The sequence below is a fragment of the Candoia aspera genome, chromosome 2 (genome assembly GCF_035149785.1).
Source record: "Candoia aspera isolate rCanAsp1 chromosome 2, rCanAsp1.hap2, whole genome shotgun sequence".
NCBI classification, from domain to species: Eukaryota; Metazoa; Chordata; class Lepidosauria; order Squamata; family Boidae; genus Candoia; species Candoia aspera.
In genome coordinates, this window is record NC_086154.1 from 186,777,745 (window position 1) to 186,789,015 (window position 11,271).

Sequence of the window (11,271 nt, forward strand, 5' to 3'; positions counted from 1 at the left end):
CATCATGTGACATGCTGGGCTTGAGGAATCCAAGGCTGGAGTTAAAATCGCTGGAAGAAACATTAACAATCTCAGATATGCAGATGATACCACTTTGATGGCTGAAAGCGAAGAGGAACTGAGGAGCTTTATGACGAAGGTGAAAGAACAAAGTGCAAAAGCTGGGTTGTAGTTAAACCTCAAAAAAACCAAGATTATGGCAACCAGCTTGATTGATAACTGGCAAATAGAGGGAGAAAATCTGGAGGCAGTGAAAGACTTTGTATTTCTAGGTGCGAAGATTACTGCAGATGCTGACTGCAGTCAGGAAATCAGAAGACGCTTAATCCTTGGGAGAAGAGCAATGACAAATCTTGATAAAATAGTTAAGAGCAGAGACATCACACTGACAACAAAGGTCCGCATAGTTAAAGCAATGGTGTTCCCAGTAGTAAGATATGGCTGCGAGAGCTGGACCATCAGGAAGGCTGAGAGAAGGAAGATAGATGCTTTTGAACTGTGGTGTTGGAGGAAAATTCTGAGAGTGCCTTGGACTGCAAGAAGATCAAACCAGTCCATCCTCCAGGAAATAAAGCCAGACTGCTCACTTGAGGGGATGATATTAAAGGCAAAACTGAAATACTTTGGCCACATAATGAGAAGACAGGACACCCTGGAGAAGATGCTGATGCTAGGGAGAGTGGAAGGCAAAAGGAAGAGGCGCCGACCAAGGGCAAAATGGATGGATGATATTCTAGAGGTGACGGACTCATCCCTGGGGGAGCTGGGGGTCTTGACGACCGACAGGAAGCTCTGGCGTGGGCTTGTCCATGAAGTCACGAATAGTCAGAGGCGACTAAACGAATAAACAACAAAAAATTGGCTGAACTGAGGCATGTGTTCTTACTAAACCACAAATGGACAGAATGTGACCTTCCATCTCTTGTTAAGACTGCAACTTCATCATTCCTCACTACTGGCCATGTTAGTTAGGTGACACAAAGTCACCATCAGCAGCCTTTAGAAAGCCACATGTGATAAAAATTAAGGACAACTTGGTTTTAGTTCTCTGCACCTTTGCTTTGGGACCTTTGCAGAAATTTCATATTTTGTCCCATAATTTTCTTCAACCATGTTCATCATAATAGGAAAGCAACTCCATTAACTTCAACACTTGACAGCTGTGTAAATCTCAAAATCTTTTCCTTTCAACTGTAACTTCAGCACTTGCTAAATTGGTTTATGGCCTTTAAATCTTACTCATTAGGAATTGAATTAACCTTATTCCCAGTAGGGACGTTTTAAGCCCTCTCAAAATGTAGGGGATTAATCTTAACCTGTGACTTGTTCCTTTACAATGCAGAAAGACCAAAGAAAAAAGAGAAGGGGGGACACAGGTACATCAGTAACACTTGTCAGCTTCTAAATCAGCTATATCCATATAAAAAGAACTTTCCAACCATGAAAAATAACTTTCTATACAAGAAACCAACAACAGAAGTGCCACATATAAACCTGCAGGGTACTTTTTTACTTCCAATCTGAAATACTTGATTAAGTGATGTCTCAGGAATTCTACCTAGTGAAATTTCATCTATTTCTTATAACAATTTAACCAAAAAGGATAGTTTTCCATTAGCCAACATAACACTTACTCCCTCAAACAATAACATTAGCTAGCAATCTATTTTTGTTTTGAAAACATCCAGAAAGCCATTTCACATTTTATAGAGCACATGCTTTGAGTTCACCCAAAGCATGAACTCACGTAACTGTACCTGTTATATCTATTTGCAGTTAAGTTAGATTTGCTTCTCATCTTCAGTGGTATATCTAAAGAGAATTAATGCACCTTTTGACATTATACTGCTTGGAAAAAGCAGATGAGATATATTTTCATTTCGTCCAACGAATATGAATATGATGATGGTGGGGTAAAAATTAATACATTAGTTCTGTCGAACGTTCTTATATAAACCCCATAATTCCCTCTAATATGAGTACTAACAAGAATGTAACATGACGGTATATTGATAATGTTCAGAGGATCGTCAATATTTACACTAATGCAGATTACAGAACTTGAAAAGAACTAAATCCCTTTCCCTATTAATGCACCTAATGAGGCTTGAACATGCTCAATAGCCACAGAAATTGTCAGTTGGAGAGGTATCAGAAAACAAGACAGGGAAAGAGGTGAAAGAAAAAGTGGTCATTATTTAGAGAGAATGACTGACTCATACCTAGGAAAAGAGCATCGATATTAGCATGGACAACAGATCCTTTTTCCTGCATCTCCTCTTTCTAGAATCTTAACAAATTTGGCAACTCTAAGTCTATAAGTAGGACAACAATGCTGCAACATCTTGATAGCAAGCAGATTTCTGAGCTTCCAGTGAGGATTCATGGCAAACTAGACATCCCTGAAGAAGCAGGGACAGCACTGCAGCAGAGATCAGCAGCCGAGGACTGTGGGAGTAAAGATTAAAAAAGAAACTTCTAAGTTAAAGGCTTTTGCAAATGACTTGGTGTTGGTTCTGGAAGATCCTTTAAAGGGAATTGAAATATTAATGGGCAAATTAAAGGAATTTGGTGCATTAGCAGATTCCAAGGTTAATAAACAGAAGATAAAGAAGTTAACAAAAAATGTGAAAATAGAGGTTAGAACAGAATTGATGAATAAAACAGATTTTAAGATTCAGAAGAATATAAAAAACCTGGGTATCACTAATAAAAATATGAATTGTATGTTGTTTCAAGATAACTATGTTAAGATATGGAATGAAGTTAAAAAAATACATTAAGATGGGAGAAATTACCACTGTCATTGCTGGAGAGAATTTCTGTGATAAAATGAATGTCTTGCCTAGAATGATGTTTTTGTTTCAGACAATACCTATTTTGACAACTGATGCACTATTTCAAAAGTGGCAGAAGGATATATCTAAATCTGTGTGGCGGGGGAAAAACCCCCAGAAGAAGAACAAGTGAAAGAATGTATTATAAAGTGGGCTAAAATTTTTGGTTATAATATACAGATGGAACAATGGGAAAATATGTGGCTGAAAGGATTTAAATTTACACTATGTTATAATCTTAAAGAGAGTTTTTATAAAACGATGTACCGATGGTATATGAAACCAGAGAAATTGTCTAGAATGTATAAAGGCACTTCAAATTTATACTGGAAATGTGAACAAGAAGAAGGGACATTTTATCATGTTTGGTGGGCATGTAAAAAAAAGCTAAAAAATTCTGGATTCAAATACATACACTGATTCAGAGGATTTTAAAGATTAATATACAATTGAGACCAGAGGTTTTCCTTTTGGGATTGATGGACAAACTGTTGGAAAAAGGTTGTAGAATTTCGTTTCTGTACCTAACTACAGCGAGATTATTGTACGCACAAAGATGGAAAGATTCAGCATTACCCACAATGGAGGAATGGTTAGTGAAGATGATGGAACTTTCTGAGATGGCTAAATTGACTTTTTGATCAGAGAAAAGGCATTTATTGCTGACTGGAAACCCCTTACAGACTTTTTACATGAAACAGAAAAAAATGAACTTATGATCTATGCTTTTGATGATTAGGCAGGATATAGAAAGAAGAGAGTCATGTTGTAACCATAGAGTAAGAGGTAAATTTATAATTGTACTTATAACTGCTATAAAGAAAATCGGAAGCTACTTCTTTGTATCTTTTTTTTCTATTTTTTTCTTTTTTCTTTCTTGCATTTTTAGCTTTTTCTTTGATTTCTTTTTCTTTTCTTACTTTATATTAGTTTGTATTAGTTTTTATCTTCCTTTTAAAAAATCTTTCATAAATATTATAGATAGATAGATAGAACACACAGGTTTCTGAATATTCTGGAAGCTTCTTTCCCAAGCATTCAGGAAAAAAAAGCTTTTAAGTTACATCAAAAGCCCCTTCGCATCACACAGCATTCACTTTTCATCCTACCTAACATTGTTCATGTAGCAGAGAGGACCAAAATCACCTTTTCTGGAGTGAGCTGTCTAGATCAGAGGTATTTTCTGCTCAGGTGTCCTGAACGTCTAAAGTTGGAAGGCAATTAAGCTAAAGTATTGCTGAAACTGAAAGCAAGGGGAATTAGAAGCTGATGGCTTAACCCCAGGGTAGTGTTACTCCTGTTAGCAGAGAAGGAAAAAGAAAGTACTACCCAATTATTTAACTGCCAAACATTATGAATTTCTCATTGGGCCCCCAACTGCTGTTTTCAGCAACTCTTTGTTACTTAACACCATTCACTTAAAAATGTGGCATTTATGGCAACATTGAGATGTGTCTAGAATATCAACACAGGAGATTTAATACTAAAATTCTTAAAGAATGGACAGCTTTTCTTTATCTTGTCAGGTGATGGAAGGTGCAAGAAAGATATGTGGATCTTTGTCCTGTCAGATTATGCTACTTCAGAGTCATAATAGATAGAAGAGGTGAACAAAGGACAAGGACTCACCAAACTTACTTGCTCAGCTCTAGCCAGAAGCATTTCAAGGAAACTGAACCAATTTCAATGCAAATCAAAACAAAAATGCATATAAATTCAGAAAAAGCTCTATTAATTTTTTAGTTAAGATTTCTGAGATTTTTGCTTTTAATTTTGCAAGTTTACTCCATTTTCTTAAAATGTGCAGTACTGTTTAAAATTATAAATGACAAACTGCATGTTAGTTTCTTAGTCCTCAGAACAACCATTTATACTTAGCTATAGGTAAACAGGCTTTATGATTATAGGTTACTTTAGAAAGCCTGCTCAGGATTGCTTTTTATTCATTGTATTTCCAATGGCACACACATAAAGTGGAATCAGAACGTTGTAAGGAGGCATATCTCCTCTCCATGCAGACAAAACTCATTAAACTCACAGGACTTTTGTAACTGATAGAAATATATCTCCATACTGATCCAAATCAATACTTAATGGCACCAGAGTCACTGGATTATCACTCAAACATTCCTGCTTGATTCAGGATCTGTTACATCTATCAATGCTAATGGCATTCACTAAACTAAGGGAGAATTTTTTCACCTTTTAAAATACAAAATTTACATTAGCTTTCCTAACTAGTAGCAAAGGGTCAAAATATTGCTTCCCTCTCAACAGAGTCAACCTCATTAGCAGCTCTCACTGAAGACTGGGTAAAAATGATAGAGCAAAAGTTACAATTAGTGCATCATGCATGCAGACCATTTCCATTCCTTTTGGTACTTTCAGAATGTAGAAGACCAACATATTTTGCCCTTTTAAAAAAAACTGGAATGGTTTAAGGGACAAATCATTACCTTGACCTTCACAGAGGCTTCAAGTACCCATTTCAACCCTTAACATCACAAATCCTCCCCTGGTCATACCAACTTTTGGAGGGCCCTCTTTGATGAATGAAATAAGTCTCGTGTGGTCCTCAAATCGACAAAAGTTCCGAAGAGCATCTTTTTAGAGATGGAAAATGTGTGAGTAGAACAGTTCTGTTAAGTCAACATAGACCTGTACTTCCTGCTTACTGGATAAAATGACGCAGGGATACGAAGTTTTACCAACTATAGAGTCACTCTGCCATCCTCTAAGAGAATCTGTTAGAAAGATTCTTTAAAAGGCATTATGCTGTCTTTAATGATGTTTCACAAAAAGCGTGATATAACCTGTTGCCTTCATTGTGCATAAAATAAAGATTAAAGTTCCCGTAAGTTCCCAAACATATTATGGAATTTATTTGGCCTTCCTACCCTTGGTTTACATCAAAGTAAAGACAATTGGGTGTGTTTTGTGAGTGCAACATTAAAAAGAGAGCAAGCTCTCCATACTGGAGTACTGCAGATCTATCAGTGAGCCAATCCAGTGGAATTAACAGAATTCACATCTGTGTAACCTAAACATGACTATTGTACATAATCCCTAGATTTTCTCAAGATGGCATACGTGCACACCGTGCACATTACTTCATCAATTTCTAAACCACCTCCAATGGCAGACACAGATCAAAGGACAAGGTCCATTTTTAGGAGCCTTTTTTTCTAATTGAGAAGAGTAGGATTCTCCTTTCCCCTCAGTGTTTAACAGGCTAATCTTTCTCACTCAGGAACTGTTCTGGTTATCAAAATTGAGCTTATCATCAATTACCCATCATGCAAAAATCAAATGTCTCATGCTTGTTTGAGGCTCCTAGTGTAAATAAAACTCATTGCCAATTCCAAGTTACCATTTTAATTCCAATATCCATACCCCTTAACATAATTGTAGTTTAGCTCTTCCCCTATCCAACGAGGCCAAGTAGCCAAAACAACCACCCCCCGCCCCAACACCTAAGGATTAGGAAATCAAGCCCTTCATGGAGGAAAAAGAGTATGCTTTTCTACTCCAGACGCTCCAAAAAGGACGGCGACTCGCGCCCACAATTAGGGCCTCGAGGAGATCCAGGCCTAGAGAGGACACCCCTGCAGGGCGAAGAGGCTTACATAAGCGAAGGCCCAGCCAGCCAACCAGAAAGCCCCAGGACCATTAATCAGACCGTGACACGCTGTAACCTCAGCTCGCCCGCAGGACTTCGCTCCTTTCCCAACGAGAAAGGCTGCAACAGCGCGGGGGCGGCAAAATAGTCAGGCATCTCCCGCGCTTTGCAGGGGACGAACTGCGCCCAGGGGGTTTGGTAGTGGGAGCGAGACGGAATCAGGGGAGGACGTGATCCCACCTCTGCCGCTAACCGAAGAGGGCTCAGTGCATTCACAAGAACATCAAAGGGGGGCAGGAAGGGAGGGCGCGTGCTGCCATTTCGCCTCCCGCACAGAAAGCACGAGGCGCTCCTTGCCGGTCCCTCCGCTGCAGCTCCGGCAGCCCAAATTCTAGCCAAGGCGCGCGCGCTCCCTCTTTCCCCCCTTTCAGCTTCTGCTACTGCAATCCCCGGGGATGTAGAGGGGGGCGAGCAAAGGGAGAGAGGAGGCATATTTCACCCGAGTATCCTGCAGAAGTACGCAAAAGAGGCTGCACAAAATCGTGGGTCCCTCCCTCCTAGCCCGTCTCTTAAGAAGCGGCATCTATAAGGTCTTCCCCCTCGGGTGGTGGGGGGAAGAAAAGAAGGCCACTTCAGCCCCCGTCCTCCCCACTCGCGTCAAGGCGCGCGAGGCAAAGCCCAGCGCCCCCTAGAGGCCCCCGCGGCTCCTTGCTCCAGCCCGGGAAAGCTGGTCAGCAGGGAAGAGTCGACCCGCATCCCCCGCCCGGAATCTCCTGCGAGAAGCCCCCGCTCCGACGCCCTACCTGCGTGGCTTTGTGGAACTGCTTCTTCAAGCCCGCCACGGACATCGCTGCTGCCGGGGGAGGAGGAGGACAGCCGTCGGAGCTCTGGGCGGCCAGGGATGCTTCTTGCCCTCTCCCTCTCGCTGCTCAACCGCCCTCACCTCCTCTCTCACCCCCACCTTCCTCGACGGGTTATCAGATGCCGGCTGTGGTGCAGAAACACCCTGACGTCAAATCGTGGGAACCCGGCCTCTTAAAGGGAAAGGCTCCCCACTTTTTAGCCCTTTCCTTTCTGGCTTTCCCGTTGGGAGCAGAGGAGGAAAACGCCTTGTACAACATCCCCAGCCACTGATGAGAGGCGATGGGAGTGCTAGGTTAGTGGCATTTGGGGATCTCCACCCTTGAAGTAGGGCTAGGAGAGCAGGCATATCACTTAGGGCTTATTGATGAGGTTTCCCAAGGCCAGTGAGGGTTCCTTCCGGCCCCTGCTCACTGCGTGCTGGTTTTTGGCAAGCTTTGCTTATTAGTTTCACGATGCGGAAATCTTGCTCGCATCCACACGCTCGCTTGAGGGCCCGGCTGTTGTTATTAAGTCGTTGGAAGATTTTCAGAAAAAAACAGATTGAAGAGTTGTGTTAAGAGCAAGATAAGGCATTACTCGGACAAGGACTTTGGGACATCCTCAAAGCCGGGGAATTGCGTCGTTCGTGTTGACAGGGTGTGAGTGATTTTAGGCGGGCTTGGGATAACAATTACTTATAAAAAAATAAATATAATTGTATTTGCTATCTACATGGTTAGTGCTTTGATTCAGTATTGCACATTATTTTGCTAATTTGTGGTTATGGTACTGTGCAAACCCAGCCAGCAAAATTGGGTCTGAATAGAGCTCTGTTGATGTTAAATTACCATTTTTAAATATTTGGGATCCTCAAATGGGACAAGTTTTTACATGTCATTACTAGGTTAGCTAGGAATGGTTTACTCATACCAATACAGCACATGTCACAGTCTATCCTTCCTCCTCTTTGCACTTTAATGCAAGCATTTCTTCTCAGGAGGACGTATTAATCTTTCCTCCCACACACCTTGCATTTCCTTCTCATTGAGCATGTTCAAACTAACAAGAGATAGTTGGAATCAGACTCATGAGTGTCTACACATAAAAAATGGGTGGAGGTTTGATCACATCATTGTGGATGCCATTGTGACTTTTTTGACCCTACCTTGTTGGACATCCCTGGTTAAAATGTTTGAAAATAAAAGCTAGTTAAAAGCTTTAAACTCCCATGTGCAAGAGATCTGCAACTGAGCAGAAACATCCTTTCACAATGACTGCAGATATGAACAAAGCAGATTTGTTACATGCCTGGGCATGTGCTAAGCAGGGAGGTCCAGCCATGTCCATAGTAATTTTTTTTATCCCATTTGTTATATGTAACTCAAGGTGGTGAACATACCTAATACTCCTATTTTCCCTGCAACAACAACCCTGTGAGATGGGTTGGGCTGAGAAAGAGCAACTGGTCCAAAGTCACCCAGCTGGCCCTCATGCCTAAGGCAAGGCTAGAACTCACAGTCTCCTGGCTTCTAGGTCAGCACCTTAACCACCAGGCCAAACTGGCTGTCAGTTATTCTAGGCATGCTCAAAACACACTCTGCAAGGGTAAAATCTGTCACTTAGTAAAGAGGTCATTGGTTACACATCCTGATACTTCTGGGGTGAAATAGGGGCCTTTTTTCAGGCAGCATGGAGGTTGATTTGTTTGATGTAACTTGCAGAACCTACCATAACTGGGTGGTATAACTCCATCTTGGGCATTCTCTTGAAAAAAGCTACACTGTTCAGGAATGAGGAGTCTTTTTTTTCTTCTAGCCCTTCATTTTGGAGGCTCATGAGTCAACATTTTTAAACTGAACTTTTAAAATTGGGTTTATGACTGATGACATCTATACCATGTGGGGTTTTGTTGTTTACTTTGATGACATCACTGATTAAAACTACCTATAAGCTCTCACAAAAAGTTAATATACACTGCAACTATTTCTTATGATTCCAAGTTGACAGAAGAGAAGGCAACTGCAGATTGACTTTGATTTGGACGAACTGGAAGATAGAAACAGTGGTGGTTTGAAACTGCCTAATAAATCTCTAAAAGCTGAAGATTTATTTCCTTTCCTCCACCAAGGGTTTCCCACTTGATTTCAAGGAATATTAAACAACAAACTGCAAAGGAATTAACTCCTTTCCAACCAAATTACAGTAAAAGCAGTTTTATCACAACTTACCTATGGTCTTCCAGAAATGGCTTGCCACATCTCTCCAGATATTGAATCCACAACTCCCATCACTCCAAGAGTTTTGGCAAGAGTTTAACAGCTGGAAAAAGATAGACGTTTTCCATTTTATCTTCCATAAGCAGAAGCATTTGAACCAAGACATAGCAATAAAAACAAGCAAGCAAACAACAGAAATTTCCAAAGGATGCTTCAAAAAATACCCCTAAAATATGGTGTCAAAAGGTACAGGTAAGGTTACAAAAGCAAAGTAAGCCAACATTCATCGCAGTATTGTTCTGTTTATTTATTTATTTATTATCTCGCCTTTATTAAATAACTCAAGGCGAACATATTTAATATGCCTTCCTCCTCCTATTTTCCCCACAACCACCACCCTGTGAGGTGAGTTGGGCTGAGAGAGAGTGACTGGCCCAATGTCACCCAGCCGGCTTTCAGGCCTCAGGCGGGACTAGAACTCTCATACCACACCTGATTGGCTCTTGGGCTGAGAGAGAGGGACTGGCCCAAGGTCACCCAGCCGGCTTTCAGGCCTCAGGCGGGACTAGAACTCTCATACCACGCCTGATTGGCTCTTGGGCTGAGAGAGAGGGACTGGCCCAAGGTCACCCAGCCGGCTTTCAGGCCTCAGGCGGAACTAGAACTCTCATTACCACGCCTGATTGGCTCTTGGGCTGAGAGAAGGGGACTGGCCCAAGGTCACCCAGCCGGCTTTCAGGCCTCAGGCGGGACTAGAACTCTCATACCACGCCTGATTGGCTCTTGGGCTGAGAGAGAGGGACTGGCCCAAGGTCACCCAGCCGGCTTTCAGGCCTCAGGCGGGACTAGAACTCTCATACCACGCCTGATTGGCTCTTGGGCTGAGAGAAGGGGACTGGCCCAAGGTCACCCAGCCGGCTTTCAGGCCTGAGGCGGGACTAGTGTCCTGTTCAGACTATGAGGCAGCCAGACAGAGTTCTTATCAAATCTCTTTATTTAAAATGACTATTTACAATAATAGAGTCCTGGTGAATAATAAAGCAAGGTAGTTCTAATCAAGACCACCCAGGCTATGACAGATGAACAGGCACGGCTGCAGGATCAGACTATGGCAGAACCGCAAGGCAGAATTTGGCTAATCCTCTGATCAAAGCGGGTAGACTTGGTGAAGCAGGAGTGCATGGCAAGGCAGGAACTGAAGGCAAGGATCCATGATCTGGCACACAGATAGGACCGGACTGGCATGTGGAGGCTAGGCGAGACTGAACTGGAACCACTGGACAAGGCTTGGCTCTGGAGGCTAGGCTGGGCTTGACTGGATATTCTAGGCAAGGCTGAGAACTGGAAGCAAGGCTGGACTGGACTGGAGACTGGAAGCAAGACTGCAGACTTGAAATTGGACTGGAGTTCCTAGGCGAGGCTGAGGACTTGGAGCAAGACTAGACTGGACTGAAGATTCTAGACAAGGCTGTGGGCTTGGAGCGAGGCTGGACTGGACTGGAGATCCTGGCAAGGCTGAGGGCTTGGAAGCAAGACTGGACTGGACTGGAGATCCTAGGCAAGGCTGCGGGCTAGGAGTGGGGCTGGGTGCACACCTGATTCGCGCTGGAACACAGCCACGAGGTCCTGAACTAGATGCAAGACTGTGTTCAGCCAGAATGGCAGGAGGAGGATCCTCTGGCTTTTACAGAATCTTTGGAGGTAGAAGACGCTGGCACTGGTTCCACGCTGGCTACAGGCAAGGCATCCGACGTAG

The 11,271-nt window shown here is 42.5% G+C and overlaps 1 protein-coding gene across 1 annotated transcript in view; it reads right to left on the reverse strand.

Annotated features, from left to right (window-relative positions):
• Positions 1–7,404, reverse strand: part of SH3GL2 (SH3 domain containing GRB2 like 2, endophilin A1) — a 113,566-nt gene extending 106,162 nt beyond the window's left edge. The window contains exon 1 of the mRNA XM_063295025.1: positions 7,260–7,404. Coding sequence (XP_063151095.1) covers positions 7,260–7,304 — 45 coding nt within the window. The 5' untranslated portion in view covers positions 7,305–7,404. The remainder of the gene's footprint in view (positions 1–7,259) is intronic.
• Positions 7,405–11,271: the final 3,867 nt, after the last annotated feature.